Below are 16,313 nucleotides of genomic sequence, written 5' to 3'. Positions count from 1 at the left end.
TCAAGCGCAGCTTTCTATTGTACGTAGAAACGGAGTTGGGGAACCTAAAAATCATTTAAAAAAAATATTTATTGACTTTTGTGAGATATTGTACGTGTATATGACGCTCTCTGACAGTTTGTGAAAAATGAAAACGGACCATACGTGTAGTCAGAAGTTTACACATGAATTGGGCTTTTTGGGCAACAGAAATGTAACCTGACCCAAATACATGCACATTCAAAGTCTTAAAGCTCACATGTCATGATTATGAAGCATTATTTTTTTTACATTTTACTTCTTCAGTTGTGGTCTATATAAAATGTCACAATAACGTCTTGTAAACAAACACTGCAGTCGTTAAGCTGTAAGCTAATGCTAGCGTTAGCGAGAAGCTTACGAATGCATTTAACATATGATTGATATAAAAGTGAACTATTATTTTTGTGTCATCTCAGTGACTGTGTCCGTCGTTTCAATAAATTGAAGGAACTGAACCCTCAATGAAAATCAAATCCTTCTCTCCACTTCAGCATCCTTGAGTTGATTGGACTGCAATAAAGATGGCGGATTTGTGAAACCGTTTGGCTGCACCCTTTACCTTGTTTGGTAGTACCGCCCCAAAAACATTGACGTAAAACCTCAAAAATATCCAATAGAAAATGGATAAAATTGAAGAGGGTTAAAAGAATATCCTCCAAACAGATTATAAAAGGATGTCTGCATCACCTGGTGGAATTGGATGAAACTTTTCTACAATCCTGGAAGCTTCAAGCGCACAACAAAATGTATTTAAAAGCTAAAAAGTGGATTTTCCGTACATCTGCTTTAATTGGACAAAACGTTTTTGTCAATGATGCTGAATACCTTTACAAAGTTATGAGTATAAATATGAAGGCAAAATGATATTGATCCCATTTTTGTCAAATGTACCACCAAAAGACTTTTTGTTAATTTGAAGATGTATGAAGAGTGATGTCCTCCTTTTCATGGGTATGTGGACCCTCGGTTGAGTTTGGCTTGGAGTCAACACTCAGAGCTGCCACCCTCCTGGCAAGACGCTCCAAGACCAGATCAGCAGTGCTGGTGAGACTATGCTACAATGACACAGACAACACAAAAGAAAAGAACAGTCAACAGGATATGATTCTCCAGGTACTCATTTGAGGTCAGCAATACACTTTTCCACTTTTGTGCTGAGTTGGCGAGAAAGTCTACCCAGAGGTGCAGAACAGCGGCTGTGGATTTGATTCCAATCCTAAATCTCTTATGTGCCAGCGCATACCTGTAAGATGTGCAGTCCCTTCAGCGTGAGGACAGCCAACTCTCTCAAACCATCCCCGGTCAAGTCCAAGTAGATGATTGACAGCAAAGGACTCTTGAAGCTCCGTCGCCACAACAACTCAAAGTGTCCTTCTTCTCCTCCGGTCCCGTACTGGAATTTATAACAGAGAAGTTCCTACACAGGTGGATGAAAAACAGTTTGCACACTTATTCATGTGGCCTCTCTCATCACCCATCCATCCATTTTCTATACTGGTTGTCCTCAAGAAAAAATGTGAAGACTTTCTGACCTGTCCGTATGTTCCCAGCAGCACTTCCTTCTGCCCATCAAAATCCAGGTCAATAACCAGAGCACAGAGCACAGCATCCCACTGGTCACTGTCGGCGAGGCATAGGGAGTGGGACAAGCCTCTCTCGTGGACATTTCTAGAAAACAATAGGGCAGTGAAACTCTGGTGTGATAGTATACATGTACTTTTGCTTTGCACAAATTCAAATGACTTGGTAATTGATGACCAAAACATGATCAATGGGATCACCTGTAGACAACCGCCATCTCTATTGTGCTAGTTACTAGAAGGTTGTAACCTTCAACTCCAAAACCTGAAAGAAAATAACAGAGACTTCCATATAGTATCACTTTGAGTGGTAGTTGCCATATTAGATATCCTTCTTTTGACTTTATTTTTGGGGCCAAGTATGTTAGCTCAAAAGAGCAAGCTACTTTTGTTTATTTGTGTTCTCTTAACAAACACACAAATTGACAGTTTTGTTTTTGATGATTTCCCATGAAAAATAGAAAGAAAAAAGTGGGCAAATCGCAAGAAATATTCCATTACCTTTTTGTCCGGCGGGCATATCAGGCTCTGTTTGGCAGAAGAGAGGAAAAAGCAGCACAATGGAGATTGGACTGTCAAACTGAACGCGCCAGCTCTGCACAACCTCTGTTAAAAACACAAGACATCCATTTACTAAAGACACGTGCACTTCTTAGCTCAAAGAATGTGACTCGAACCGCTGCAATTCCAGTGGGGGGGGAATAATAATAATTGTTCGTGTTGCCTCACCTGGCTCCCACTGTTTGACTAAAGCCAGTCCAACACAGCCATTCTGGCAGCCAAATGCAGACAGTCTCCGGCCATCAGGTATACACAACATGTCCATCCATAAAACACTGTGAGGGGGGAAGAAACACGACAATCAAGAGAATATATAGAGAGAGAAAATACAGATGTATAGACGAACTTGCTGGGCAATTGCTGGAGCTCTGGGAATAGTCTCTCTACTGGCTGTTCTTCAAACTGGTGGAGTGAGGAATTCTGTTGAAAACCAAATGGGTCAAGCTCATTTTGACTTATGGAAGCCAAATATTGGAATGTGGAATATCCCACAGCACACACGCAAACCAGCACACAAACCAACCTCCTTGTACAGGTGGATCCTCTGGTCGTGACCACTAAGCAGAAAGACGGTCTCTCTGCCTCCATCGTCACTCTGCACTCTAGTACAAGAGAAATAGAACAGAAAGATTGAATGAAACTGTTGGTGACTGGACTGAGTTTATGGAACTTACTCTGTGTGGTACAGCTGAAAGGGTGTGAACTGCAACTCCAGATTTAGGCAACTTTCTGTCAACATCAGATGCATCATTTGACAAGGAGATTGAGTTGAAGTGGGCACAAGTTTACTCACGTGCAATTGACTCCAGGTTGAATTCTGAGCCAGGCTCATAGTCGCAGTAGATATTCAGGAATGGGGTGGCTTTGTCCCCAGAGTCCTGTTGGAAAATAACAGTGATTGAAATATTCTAATCAAGTCAACATATACTGACTTTGCAATATCTACCTTTATGAATGTGATGCCCACCACAAGGCCACTTTTGGGTGAAGACTTGTTGAACGCATCTATTGACACAATCTCTGCATCAACTAGATAGATGAGATTCAAATTTAGCAATATTGTTTGAAAAGTCATTGTCAATCATATCATCAACATGATTAGAACTTGGCTTCGATCTAGCTCGTCTGCCAGCTAAATAAGGTATTTGGGGGGGCGGGGGCAATTACAATAACGATTTCAAAGGTATGACTTTCTTTTCGAAATGTTGGGGGAAAAGTTGAATCACAAATACATCTACCTGGTATGTAGGTGAACTGAACTTCTTTGGCCACTGGTCTTATTTTGTGCTGCAACTCTTGGTAGGTGAAGCTGACAACCTTCCCTTTGAGTGTAGCCGCGAGCAGCTCTTGTTCCCCAGCCTGACACAGTCCATAAATGTTACTCTGGGAGGGGAAGCGGCTAAAACTGTCCTCCACGAAGGGATACATCTCTTCCTTTCCAGGAAAGGAAAGTCAAGTCTTCTCACTTTGCATCGCTTTCATTTAATAGCTACTCCCGTTTACTGGCTGCAACCCACAATGCACTCAATGGCAAACAACAAACTTTGAGTAAATAAACATCTTTTATTTGTATCTCGGATAACGTGATTTTCTTCTTCTTCTTCTTTTACTTCTTCTGCTGCGTCTTCTTCTTCTTCTTTTCTTCTTCTTCAAGCGAACCAACGTGCCCACATAGCGGCCATTTTGTAAGGGGCAACAAGGCTGTCAAAGGCAATGCATTAACGCCGTAACTTGCTGATTAATGTCAAACAAATGACTGACAGATTTTTTTTTAGAATGTGAACTGCTCTCAGTTGACAGAAGACAAACATACCAACAAAACTAAAACGCAAATTTAATGTCTATCATTTTTTACTCTACGTATTTGATTTTACTCACTTGCGCTTGTCAAAAGTTGCATTGTCTGTCCACTAGATGTCAGTAAATATTCACTCATCAACTTTTCTCCACTTTTATTAAGGCTTCATTCTTTTCAAGGTCCAGACTCCAGAAGAAGGAGTCATTAAATGAGAAATGACCCAACCACAACAATAATTGTCACTTCATGAAGGTCCATGCAGGACCCACACTAGGAAGACCAAATGACTCCAAATCCCTTTTAAGAGACCAGAGAGCGCACGCACCTCATATTCCGAGATGGGTAGCGTGTTATATTTGTGGCACAGGAGAGGCACGGTTGGTTTGTCTGTCCATCCATCCCAAAGTGTCAGGCACACAGTAAAGCTGTTGCTCCATATTGTGATAGTTCAGAGGTGACAGTGTGCTACACCCCCTCTTCTCCTAATAGCACTTGCTAATCCATCTGCAGGATTACTGTCCATTGTAATCACTCATCCTCCCCACTGACACACCTCAACTCACACCGCACTCGGGACTCATTATGCTCACATATACACGTGTAGGTAAACAATATATAGCTAGCTAGCATCATGCAACAGATGTGTTTGCAGTATCATTGTCATCAAATGGGACTATTTTAGGTTTATGCCACACTTGAATTTTCTAATGCATGCCTAAAGTATTTTGAAAGAAAACTGCAAAAATTAATATTGACGTAGATTTTCAAAAACAGTTTTTTATGTTAATTAACATAAAAACATATATGTCCAATGAATATGTTATCGTCTGTTGTAAATAGATGTATTTGTTGTTTATAATTGTTCACAAATACATGGGAAGAGAACCTTAGAAAAAAATTGCAATATTGAGGGCCATAAATACATATGACAATTACGTTTGAAAATTGATCAGTCCCACTTTGAGGCAACCTTCTCTCCCCTTTTCCATCTATCTTGCGTAAATGTTGAAAATCGCTGAAAACGAATGAAGAACGCCAAATATCAAACTAGACTAGAAATGGGGATTGCGTGGCTGACTGCATGCTACGAGTCTTTGCTGAGCTGCTGGTGGCACCTGCTTTGCCCAGAGGAGATTAACGGCGTTTGCGTGCGTGCGTGCGTGCGTGCGTGCGTGCGTGCGTGCGTGGGTGCGTGCGTGCGTGTGTGCGTGCGTGCGTGCGTGCGTGCGTGTGTGCGTGCGTGCGTGCCGAGCAAGTGAGTGAGTGATTGGGACTGACAGCGAGCGGCCTCTGTATTGCTGGCTGGCCTGCAGATTTAGCCGACCTGCTTTAGACGCTCTAATCTGGATTAACTACAGCAGTGTGTCAGTGGTGGACAGACGGACGGACGGACGGGAAGTGGGATCCTCCCTCCCCCATCTTCTTTCTGCCCCTTCACCTGCTTCTTGTCAGTCTTTCCATCTCCACCCCTCCCTTCATCTTTACCTGTGTTTCCCCTCTGTTCTTCATCCACGTTTGTACCGCAGGCTGGTCCCATTTCAAGAGCTATACGTAGATAACCAATCAAGCAAAGCTTGCATCATGGCCTGCCTGCACCGACCGCTGCTTTTAGTCCATGGTTAGGGGGAGGATATAGTCCAACAAGGATTAGAGCAGCTCAGTCTTCTTCCACATTTGTCTGTTGTAGCTGTTCCACTTGGACATGGTAGACGTGATGATCGTTCATGTGGAAAAGGTTAACAAAATGAAGATGGCAACCTTCCAATTTAAAAAATCTAACCGTATTTCAATGACCTCGTGAAACTCGCTTGAGCGAAACGTGTTTTCCATTCAATTTCATAATTCAGCATTATTATTTCAAAGTTTAAAAAGATCTAAAAAAAACAGCAACAACGATACATCCGTTAAATTCCATTTTCTGATATTCTGAGCAAAGCTTCCAAAACTGCAACGATCCAAAGTTTGTCTTTCTCCTTCCTTTGATGAGATGAAATGATCCATATGTATGTTGCTCTCGTTTCCTCCTTGGGAAATTCCCTCCTTGGATGGCAATACTAGTTCCTTTCAGCTTGTGTCCCGGCTTCACCACTGAAAGGATTGTTCTGTCTTCCCTTACTTTATCTGGTGATAAGAGACTTTTCAGATAAAGCATATGATGATGAATCAAATGAGCTTTGTCGGTTTTGTGCAACCAAGTGTTTGTGAACGTGAGTGCGACAATGAACACGAACGCGGCTGTTGGGTGTAAAACATAATCGCATCTAAAAATATATCATATATTTCCTGGTTTTGCTGAAAATCATAAAAAATGTATTTATAGTTTCACTTCCTAAAGCCATTGGCCATGTAAGATTTCAAAGTATCTATAATGCTTTGCTTACACATACGTACAGGTACCCCAAATGCTACTTAAGAGCCTCCCTCCTTCTGGTCTGTGGAAGCTAACTCATAAAGCTCTATGCTCAGAAAAGTCACTTTCTGGGTTTAAACACGCCAGCCAGCCAGCAAGAGTGATGTTTGCTTGACCTAGCCTCATACATTCCCCTTGAATGTCAAGGCCAGTTTGCACCATTTCAGTTGCAAATGTCAGTCTGTGGTTCTAACAGCGTTTGGGCCTGACTCACCTGTTTTCTGGGGATGGTCATGTGACGTTTGCAAGCTGAACCGTGATTGGTTGTTACCTGAGCTTTGAGCACGGGATGTCAGTCAACAGCAAGAGGGAAACTATTTCAAAGTAATAATTGCGCATAAAGATGAATGAAATGATCAAATGAATATGAACCTCTGACTGCTGAAAATGGCTAAATAAGTAATTACATTTTGCGTGCGCCTCTGCAATTGAACAATTTCCACCTATAATTTGCCTTTTCGTCTTCCATGACTGATATATCAGTGGGCGACGAAATATTTCCACTGAGTTTCAACAAACGAGCACAAGTGTGCCTTCCACCTGTTGCGTCTGCGCGTGCGTGCGTGCGGTGCGGTGCGGTGGGCGGGGTTAGCCGGAGCCAACTTGCGCCCTCTAATTAGCAGCCTATGCGGGCGAAGCGAGTCAGTCGAGCATCTTCTATCTAGCCATCAAGTCAAACTCGAGGCCGTGACAACCTGTGCAACAACTCGGAAGAAGAAACCAAGAAGGATGCTTGCTTGGCGCTCACCAACTTCCTCCAAATTAACCAAGTGAAGTTTTTCCTTTCAAAAGCGCACGATTGGAATCACGGGGATTGTGCGCCTCTCAGCTGTTGCGTTGCGTTGCATCCATCCCACACACAAACAAGAGCGTCGGGATTTAAGAGGCTGCAGTCAAGATGATGTCCTACATAAAACAACCTCATTACACCATGAACGGGTTAAATTTGCCCGGCCCGGGGATGGACGTGCTGCACACAACTGTCGCTTATCCGTGTAAGTACAAAAAACTTGATATTCTTTTCATTGTGTTTGTTTGCTTTCCCTCTGTGGATGTTGCATCAATAATCGCAAGCTCTATCTAAACATACATTTGAAAACATTTCATTGTTTGAAAAATCATTTCTTTGAATTCCATCCAGCCATATATTTGATTTAAATTGAATCCAGTTAGGCAAAGATATTTGTGTTGAACGAATAAAATATTGAGAACAAGCAAATGCTTATTTTTTTTAATGTTTAGGCCGGAGACAATTTTCTTCATCTTCTCATTTTCATGAATATATATATAAATATATATCTATGAATATATATATGTCTAGCTATCTTTCCGTTGCTTCTGCACGCAACACAACAAACCTGAGTGTTTAACAATAAAAAAACAAGTTGAAATCTGTTAAATATAATACATATACGTATAATTGCTTCTTATTTAACGTTGCTGAAACATAACAGGTGAAATTAAAATGTGTTCCGTAGAAGAAAAAAACAATTCAGCCTGTTTTTAAAAATGAAAAGCAGATTCGATTATGCGTGTCCAATCATAAATCAGATGAGCTTTACGTCTTTCTGTTTCTTAATTCAAGCCTGCAGTCAATTTTCCCGATGTAGATGTTCAGTTAAATGTCGCCGAGAGAGAGAGAGAGAGAGAGGGAGGCCAAACGCTTCTTCTCACGTTTTCCTCACTTGACTCGTTCTGAAACAAATACTCTGAGGCGTTTGGCCGTGGCGCCCCGGAGGACAAATAGGTGGTGGGACTTTGACTGCGCAAACGAAACTGTTTTTCTCCCTCTCAGGGGGAAACTGACAGCTGAGGCTTAAATATTTCAGGATAATGAGCAAATATTCGCGAAACGTTCCTCGCAGCAAAGTCAAGATCATTAGAGGAGATTCCCAACTGTCTGTCTATCTGTCTGTCTGTCTGTCTGTCTGTCTGTCTGGCTGTCTGTTTGTTGTTACGCCGAGCTCCTTCAGGAAAACAACGGAAAGCGCATCTCTATGCTGACATGTCCTCCCCCGCCCCCCCCCCCCCCCCCCCCAAAATCGTTCATTAATGTTGCTTTTATCTGCAGCCACGCCTAGGAAGCAGCGAAGGGAGCGGACCACCTTCACTCGAACGCAACTGGACATCCTGGAGGCCCTGTTCTCCAAAACGCGCTACCCAGACATCTTCATGAGGGAGGAAGTGGCGCTCAAAATCAACCTGCCCGAGTCACGTGTGCAGGTAGAGGAAGAACATTAACGCTGAAACAAGACCTGCCCTTCAAATGCATTCAATGATTCCAAATTGTCTGTCAGAGTGACAACAAATTATTCACAACATTGTAAATATAGGCACAAAAAAAGCTGTTGTTTAAGGAAGAGCGATCAAAGCAAAAACCATAGAAAACACGCATTTATTCATTTCTAAGTCAACCAATGGTGTAAATATGAATATCTTTAAATGTCTCAAAATAAATGTGCCTTGTGATTGATTGATTGATTGATTGATTGATTGGCAACAAATGTCATGTCCTTGCAACACTGACCAGGACAAGCATTATCGAAAAAAAGAGATGGATTTTACATTTGGTTTTCCTCTTCAAGTAAGCAGGCACAACGCATGCTCTGTGTCCAGGTATGGTTCAAGAACCGACGGGCCAAGTGTCGTCAGCAGCAGCAGCAGAGCAGCGGGCAGTCCAAACCCCGCCCCCCTAAGAAGAAGGCCTCCCCAGTGCAGGAGGCCAGCGCCCCCGATCCCGTTCCCAACCCCTCGGGCTCCTTCAGCCCCTCGTCGGTCCAGTCGGGCCCCGGTCTGGTCCAGAGCTCGGGAAACACGGCCGTGTCCATCTGGAGCCCGGCCATCTCCCCCCTCCCTGACCCGCTGGCCTCCTCCACGGCCCCCTGCATGCAGAGGCCCTCCCCTTACCCGATGAGCTACGGCCAGCCGTCGGCCTACGCCCAGGGCTACGCTAGCACCACCTCCTACTTCACAGGCCTGGACTGCAGCGCCTACCTGTCCCCTATGCACTCGCAGCTATCTGGCACCGGGGGCGCTCTCAGCCCCATCACCGTGCCCTCCATGGGGGGCTCCCTAAGCCAGTCGCCCGCCTCGCTTTCTTCGCAGGGCTACAGCACCGCTTCCTCCCTGGGCTTCACCTCAGTGGACTGTCTGGACTACAAGGACCAGCAGGCCTGGAAACTGGGATTCACTACAATGGACTGCCTGGACCATAAGGACCAAAACTCCTGGAAGTTCCAGGTGCTCTAGAAAGCGCGGCGTTCACTTTGTTAGTGTGAGGCAAGCTGCTGATTTTTCTTTTGTATAAGTTTGATTTTACTACCAGGCTAGCCATGTAGGGAACAGGCACGTGCATAGACATTTGGGGGTTGGGGGGGGCTCAAAAGCGGGCACCCGTCGGCAAAATTATTCATACAATATAAATGGTGGATATATTTAGCTCTCAATTAATACTGTCAATTTCAAAACTGTACAGAAATAATGTATGTGTTATTCATACAATATAAATGGTGGATATATTTAGCTCTCAATTAATACTGTCAATCACTTTTTGGTTCTTTTATCACAAACAGGGTATTTTGGTTATATTACCTGACATGTTTCGGCATGAACTTCCGCCTTCATCAGAGACTCTCTGATGAAGGCGGAAGTTCATGCCGAAACATGTCAGGTAATATAACCAAAATACCCTTTGTGATAAAAGAACCAAAAAGTGATTGAAAAAAGGAAACAGAATGAACTTAGTACAACTAATACTGTCAATTTCAAAACTGTACAGAAATAATGTCGAGGAAAGCTACAATGGATAGAAAAAGTCCACACGCCCCATCAAAGGCCAGATTGTTGTCATATGCAAAAAATGACCAAATAAATCTTTGAGTAACATATTATGACAATAAAAAAAAAATCGTATGTGGGCAGCATATCCACAAGGTGCACAATTTTCACAAGAACAAGAATTAATGTCAAATATTTGCTTTTGAAGGGGGGGGGGGGGTGTCAGCAGAAGGGCCACTTCTTAAAGGGCTTAAAGGGTTGGTGCCGGAGCATCGTCGTCTTCTGTCGGGGTCAGTCTGTGCACGTGCTTGCTAGAGAAGCTTTTTATCTGAAGACAGCAGAGGCTACCAAGCTAAAAGCATATTTGTAACCACCAGATCAAAAAGCCTTTATCAATTTCTAGGAGACCTGGTCATGAAAACACATTGAGAGTGAATTTCTTTCTTTTTTTTTTTTTTTTTCTTTCTCGATGTCATTTGTTCGCAACTATATATTCTCGAGCGTTTGTGTGCTGTTCTACAATGTTTGCGTTTAGTGTCAGTTTGATGAACAAACGGCGAGTAGGATCTTCTGTTTTTAGTTCTGTGTCATATTAAAGTGTTCTATTCTGTATACGCTATTGTGCACTGAAAATCATTCTTCAGGAGACGCTTTGGTCCAGTTAGCTAGAGGTCAGTACGAACACACGGTGTTGTGGTCAGGTCCAAAGCGTCATGTTCGTCATTTCCTTGCTCCGACCGTCTTGGTTATTTTGGTTGATCTGATTCTGGAAGTGTCCCAATCCTCTTAGCTTCCCTTCAGCAATGCCCTAAGTAAATTAGTCAGGATTATTGCCTATCCTATGCTCCTCTCCTTCTTTTTCCCAGGTCTCTTGCTTTTCCTCCTTCCTTCCCTCCATCTTGTCTTTTTTTCATTTGCTATTGATGTGTCCTTTGTTTTAATCGCACGCCTTCGATGACAGTCGATGATTTTATGATCATCAAACTCAAGTACTTTTTAGAGTGGCTGAAACATTTCCACTAAGGCCTATCGCTATGAGTCTCAGCGCTCCCCCTTCTTTCGACCATTGCCGCACTCCTCTCCTCTGACAATTTGGTAATCCCAACATGACCTGATTACAGCCACGCAAACATCCGATACATACGACAACAAGTTTGTATGTCGCATTCATCCAATCCTTCCAACTCCAGCTATATCTTTGACTTTTTAAGCATTACGTTTGCCACGTTTGTCAATTTTATTTCGCTTTATTGTGTCGTTGCATAGAGGAATGATCAATTGAAAAAAAATGTACATTAAATTGACGTGAATGGATCACTCCAAAGAGATGTTGGATGTAATCTTCATATAAATAAAACCTGATTTTACTTTGTATGTGGAGTGACTATTTTTTGACTAGTTCCATGGAAAAGAAATGGACGAGCAGCACTTCAAATCACTTTTTTGCAGTCCGCACTGATTTAATCCCACTCTGTGCACAAAATAATCTCTTCCACCCTCCTTGTGTGGTGTGATTGGTTAATCCCTGCATCTGTGCATCCTGATTGGTTAACCTCAGAGAGGGCACATAAAATTTGTGCCCCCCTCCACACACACTCTGGGACAGACAGACAGACAGACAGACAGACATTTGTACTGTAATCCTGGGGAGGAGCAGATGTGATGGGGGAGGGATACAGTGCAGAGCAAGACGATAAATTGAATGTACGTATGCACGCAAAAAATGTTGCAAAACAACTACAGGAAGAAATTCTACATTAGATTGCTTCTTAGAATATTTTGCAATATTGAACAAACTTTTTTTTTTTTTTTAATAATGATGCACTTTTCTGACCACAAGTATGGGGTCAACATCACACAAATGTATTGTCAGCTCATTGCAGGCTATCAGAGATAAAAACATGACAGTACCTCTGGAAAAGATTGAAATTAATTTGACCATAGTGTGTCTTCAAACTTGCGATCTAGAGCATAGGTGTCGCTCCATATGAACAGCAGTTTCCACCATGGAATTCGCATTATTTAGGGTGTATGAAACAATGCAGCAGGTGTGGACGTTGCGCAGGTCGGACTACTGGTCAAACGACTTGGCCTGATGTTACACTGCCACCTAGTGGCATTACTCCATACACGGTGCTATTTTGTAAATGCTGTTAGCAAATCATGTTTAATGCCACTTGAGCAAAATAAACACATGAACCTTGGTTTCTTTTTGACATATATTTAATGCTACAATATGAGAAATTTGGAAAATACAAAGATCAGCTTATTCATACATTTGAAACCCTTGAGTATTTACGAAAAATATAAAAGAAAGCAATGAGATTATAGTGTGTATTACAAACTTGGGGATAGAGAAGTGAGAGATGTGAAAATCCAAAACTATGCTTTGACCACGAGGCAACGACTGCTGGTAAAATGTCGCCCCTTAGTGGCTGTACTTTGCAAATACAACTATTAATGATGTCCTGATTTTCATGACTGAAAGTTGAAAAAATTGAAAACTCAGAGGGACCCCAAAAAAAACACCTTCACCATGTTGGAGTTTTCATGCTTTGAATCTGGAAGTGGAAGGGATCATTTGTGATATTGATGAGAAAAGCAAAAAACAGACACCATAAGCACAATAACCCTAAAATATTTTGCTTTCTGATTACAGCTGGTTGAAAAGATCAGAGTTCACACATGCACACAAACCGACTGGCTGGCTGCACACATTTCAGAGGCAGAGTTGTGCTTTGACAAGTTAGTGTGCTGCAATGGGGGGTCTGACGACAGACTATGCGGGTCTAAGACAGGGCAGAAGTGTTGGGGCTAGTTTTAATAGCACCCTGCTGTGGAAGTTGCAGCTCCCCTTAAGCAGACTAGCCCCTCTGCAGCCCAGGAATCTACGAGGACCCAAAGGTGTGACTGGTGGTGTCTGGATACGCCCCGCCCTGCCCTTCCCCCTAAAAGCCAGCATGGTCAAATACGCATGCCCATGTTCGTCTGATCAACGCCGTGGAAGTGCACGAAAAAGGTACCCTCAAAGATTTGGTGAAGACGATGAAAGACCAGAGAGCAGACGTGGACGTAAAGTAAATCTACCTTTTAAGAATTTACTGACAAGCTGAGATGGGAGTGAAGAAAGAAAAAGAGAACAAATGTCAAAAAAAGGTGCTTTCTAAGCACGCTCTCCACGGATTCGGCGGGCCAGCTGGATGTCCTTGGGCATGATGGTGACCCTCTTGGCGTGGATGGCACACAGGTTGGTGTCCTCAAACAGTCCCACCAAGTATGCCTCACTGGCTTCCTATATATATATCCATATATCCATACATACACACACATACATACATACATACATACATACATACATACATACATACATACATACACATTCATACACACATTCATACACACACACACACACACACACACACACACACACACACACACACACACACACACACACACACACACACACACACACACACACACACACACACACACACACACACACACACACACACACACACACACACACACAGGTAAAAGATCAAACCATAAACAGAAACAATATCTTTCATTTATAAAACAATCTAATTATAGTGATTATTATAATTATTGAAAACTCCCAAAACTCATCTAGGTAAACACACGCACCTGCAGAGCACCAATGGCAGCGCTCTGAAAACGCAAGTCAGTTTTGAAGTCCTGAGCAATCTCTCTGACCAAGCGCTGGAAGGGCAGTTTACGGATGAGCAGCTCTGTGGACTTCTGGTACCGCCGAATCTCCCTCAGAGCCACGGTACCGGGCCTGAAAACAAAAAAACAATAGCAAGCTCTTGGTAAATAGACACTTTAAGATGTACCTCCTCTAACTAATTTGTCGAACCTTCTACTGATTGGTTGCTGTCTGTATTCAAATCATTGTCAAGGTTACCTGTAACGGTGGGGCTTTTTAACACCACCGGTTGAGGGGGCACTTTTACGAGCAGCCTTAGTGGCCAGCTGCTTACGAGGAGCCTTTCCTCCTGTGGACTTACGGGCGGTTTGCTTGGTACGAGCCATAACCACAGAGTATCAACCTAGAAGAGGTATCGCACATTAATACTCGTATGCACAACTCTAACATGACTTCATATAATGCAATACAGCCGTCACTGTTATTTGGATAAAATATCAATGATGTGAGCAAAGCTCTATATTTACACTTGTGAAGTTTTTTTTTTCCCAACAACTGTCACTGAAGTTGATGAACCTTGAAATGACTTAAGTCAACTCGATCTCAACTCTGAACTTTACTTGCTAGTCCAAACAACAAGGCGATGGATGCTACATTGATTTGGCACGCACGCGTTTGTATGACGTTTTCCAATCATCCAAAGGAAAGCTAACGTGACTGTTGCCAAGGTGACAACGTTGACGCGCCTGGAAATAACATTGATTACAAATGTCTTTCATATCGGTGACGACACCCATTCGTGTGTTCTGTGTGTGTTCCTACGGTTTCTTTGTCATAATTACAGCCCCCCCCAAACAAAAAAGTACTTTTCATAAACTGTCTGCTTTCGGATGGTGGTTAGTGTTTATTTCTCCAATCCATTGTGACGCTTTGAAAGCCACCAATCAGCGTCGTCTTTCACTCGCCTAACAACCAATGAGCTGTCATGTTGCTGTCGTTGTGGGCGGAACACCGAATAATCGCTGGCCTCTGGACCGCAGGATTTATGGCCACACGTTCAAGACTATTAACATTGAGTCGGACGCACACGTCTTTTGCTGAGGATTCAATGTCAAAAACACCAACATTATAATGTAAAAAACAACTGCCAGTGCCAATGAAACAATGTGAAGCGACTGCTGAAGCAAAGCAGCAGGAGAAAAATCAGCCATCGGCGTTTCGAAGCACCGAGCCGTTTCCTTAGTTGTACCCGAGCTTTTCCGCTCCGCTTGATCGTAAACGTCGACATTTTGAACACAAACGACAAAATCATACTGACACATTTCACACATAAACGTGAGCGTTGAGTCGCGGTATGAAAATATCGCCGAAATGGACTCACCAAGGATATTTGAAGCCGAGTTTCCTCGCAGTGACTCGAGCGTGTTGTTGCAGTGTCAGATATTTACTATCTCGTACACAATGGTAGGAAGGAAGCGAGCGAGTGAGCGAGCGGGGGGAGCAAAATGGCGCCCGTGTCAATCATGTCTCCCACAATGCATCTACCAAGTGTAAACAAACGGTGCAATTGCACTTGATTTACCTCACACTGGCAAATACGGACAACTGCATTCTAAAGTCTACAATGTTGTGATAGTTCGATGTATTTAGGAAGTTATTGGTTAATCGCTGCATTCACGAAACAAAACGGATCAAACGTTTGCATGTATGTTTAGGAAAAGTAAGCAAGTTCAAGGCAAGCCAAATGTAACATTGACTTATGACGACGTGTAACCTGATCCGTAACAGGCTGCTTCATCTGCGTATACAAACGATTTATGTTAACTCCACATGGCATAAATGTCAGCATATATTTGTGTTGGAAGCAACGTGGATCGCGGCAATTAAGAGAGTAAACATTCTTTCTGATGCTCGGGGACATTTTTGCTCATTTTATGAGATTGATCAGTGCAATAAATGCACGTGTAAAGATGTTTTGAATGCAGTTTAGCTAAAAACGAAATGGGATTGTTGCTATAAAGCTTGTAGGTTGACGCTGTCAACACAATTACCTTAGAAAATCGAATCCTGCAAACCTGCGTCATGGATTCATCACAGACTACGCTGTACAGCTTTTATTGGACTGAATTGTTCATCTAGATTGACTTAAACACGTCATAAATAGATGGGTGACTTCAGAATTGGAAGGCAATTGCTGCCCCCTCGACCATTACATTTCAAATAATCCTTGCTCTAAATGTCTTGTTATATGTATACATTATAGAGATAAAATGTAGCTGGAGTAAAGGTGAATATTTTCAATTGAGAATTCCTGTTGAGCAGACGCTAAAATGGCATTTGCGCTCAGAGATGTACCTTTAAAGACAAAATTGAAAATGAAATTGTCCGTACGCGACATGGGGTCATCAGTACCTGAATGTCTGTCACCCAACAAAACATGAAACATCATGGACACATTGTTAAGTGCTATTCCCAAAGAGTTTTCTTTATTTTCGATCT

General features: G+C 42.7%; 3 protein-coding genes across 5 annotated transcripts; 1 reads left to right on the top strand and 2 right to left on the bottom strand.

Annotated features, from left to right (window-relative positions):
* Positions 1–59: 59 nt before the first annotated feature.
* On the bottom strand, positions 60–3,787 carry kptn (kaptin (actin binding protein)). 2 transcript variants are annotated; one of them, XM_085936639.1, is made up of 12 exons: positions 3,401–3,787; positions 3,109–3,191; positions 2,956–3,040; positions 2,837–2,891; positions 2,686–2,764; positions 2,509–2,582; positions 2,331–2,437; positions 2,103–2,207; positions 1,803–1,866; positions 1,554–1,689; positions 1,265–1,414; positions 60–1,076 (listed from the first exon to the last, which is right to left on the bottom strand). In XM_085936639.1, the coding sequence occupies exons 1-12, from the start codon at positions 3,588–3,590 to the stop codon at positions 930–932; spliced, it is 1,275 nt and encodes a 424-aa protein (XP_085792765.1). In that variant the 5' UTR covers positions 3,591–3,787; the 3' UTR covers positions 60–929. The 2 variants fall into 2 exon arrangements, with proteins under 2 accessions (XP_085792765.1, XP_085792764.1); XM_085936638.1 differs by having other exon boundaries at positions 61–1,076; positions 1,265–1,438.
* Positions 3,788–7,268: 3,481 nt separating this feature from the next.
* On the top strand, positions 7,269–9,619 carry crx (cone-rod homeobox). Its single transcript, XM_085935733.1, has 3 exons — positions 7,269–7,365; positions 8,442–8,593; positions 8,987–9,619. Exons 1-3 carry the CDS (start codon positions 7,269–7,271, stop codon positions 9,617–9,619), a joined length of 882 nt encoding a protein of 293 aa, XP_085791859.1.
* A 2,733-nt stretch (positions 9,620–12,352) lies between these two features.
* On the bottom strand, positions 12,353–15,543 carry h3f3c (H3 histone, family 3C). Of its 2 annotated transcripts, none has more exons than XM_085935364.1 (4): positions 15,196–15,543; positions 14,073–14,217; positions 13,793–13,946; positions 12,353–13,439 (listed from the first exon to the last, which is right to left on the bottom strand). In XM_085935364.1, exons 2-4 carry the CDS (start codon positions 14,198–14,200, stop codon positions 13,311–13,313), a joined length of 411 nt encoding a protein of 136 aa, XP_085791490.1. In that variant the 5' UTR covers positions 14,201–14,217; positions 15,196–15,543; the 3' UTR covers positions 12,353–13,310. The 2 variants fall into 2 exon arrangements, with proteins under 2 accessions (XP_085791490.1, XP_085791492.1); XM_085935366.1 differs by lacking the exon at positions 15,196–15,543 and adding an exon at positions 14,342–14,848.
* Between the last annotated feature and the right edge of the window lie 770 nt (positions 15,544–16,313).

This window comes from Syngnathus leptorhynchus, chromosome 17, assembly GCF_054491065.1.
Source record: "Syngnathus leptorhynchus isolate UIUO chromosome 17, UIUO_Slep, whole genome shotgun sequence".
Taxonomy (NCBI): Eukaryota; Metazoa; Chordata; class Actinopteri; order Syngnathiformes; family Syngnathidae; genus Syngnathus; species Syngnathus leptorhynchus.
Note: the sequence above shows the minus strand (reverse complement) of the source record. Positions and strands in the feature narration are given on the sequence as shown.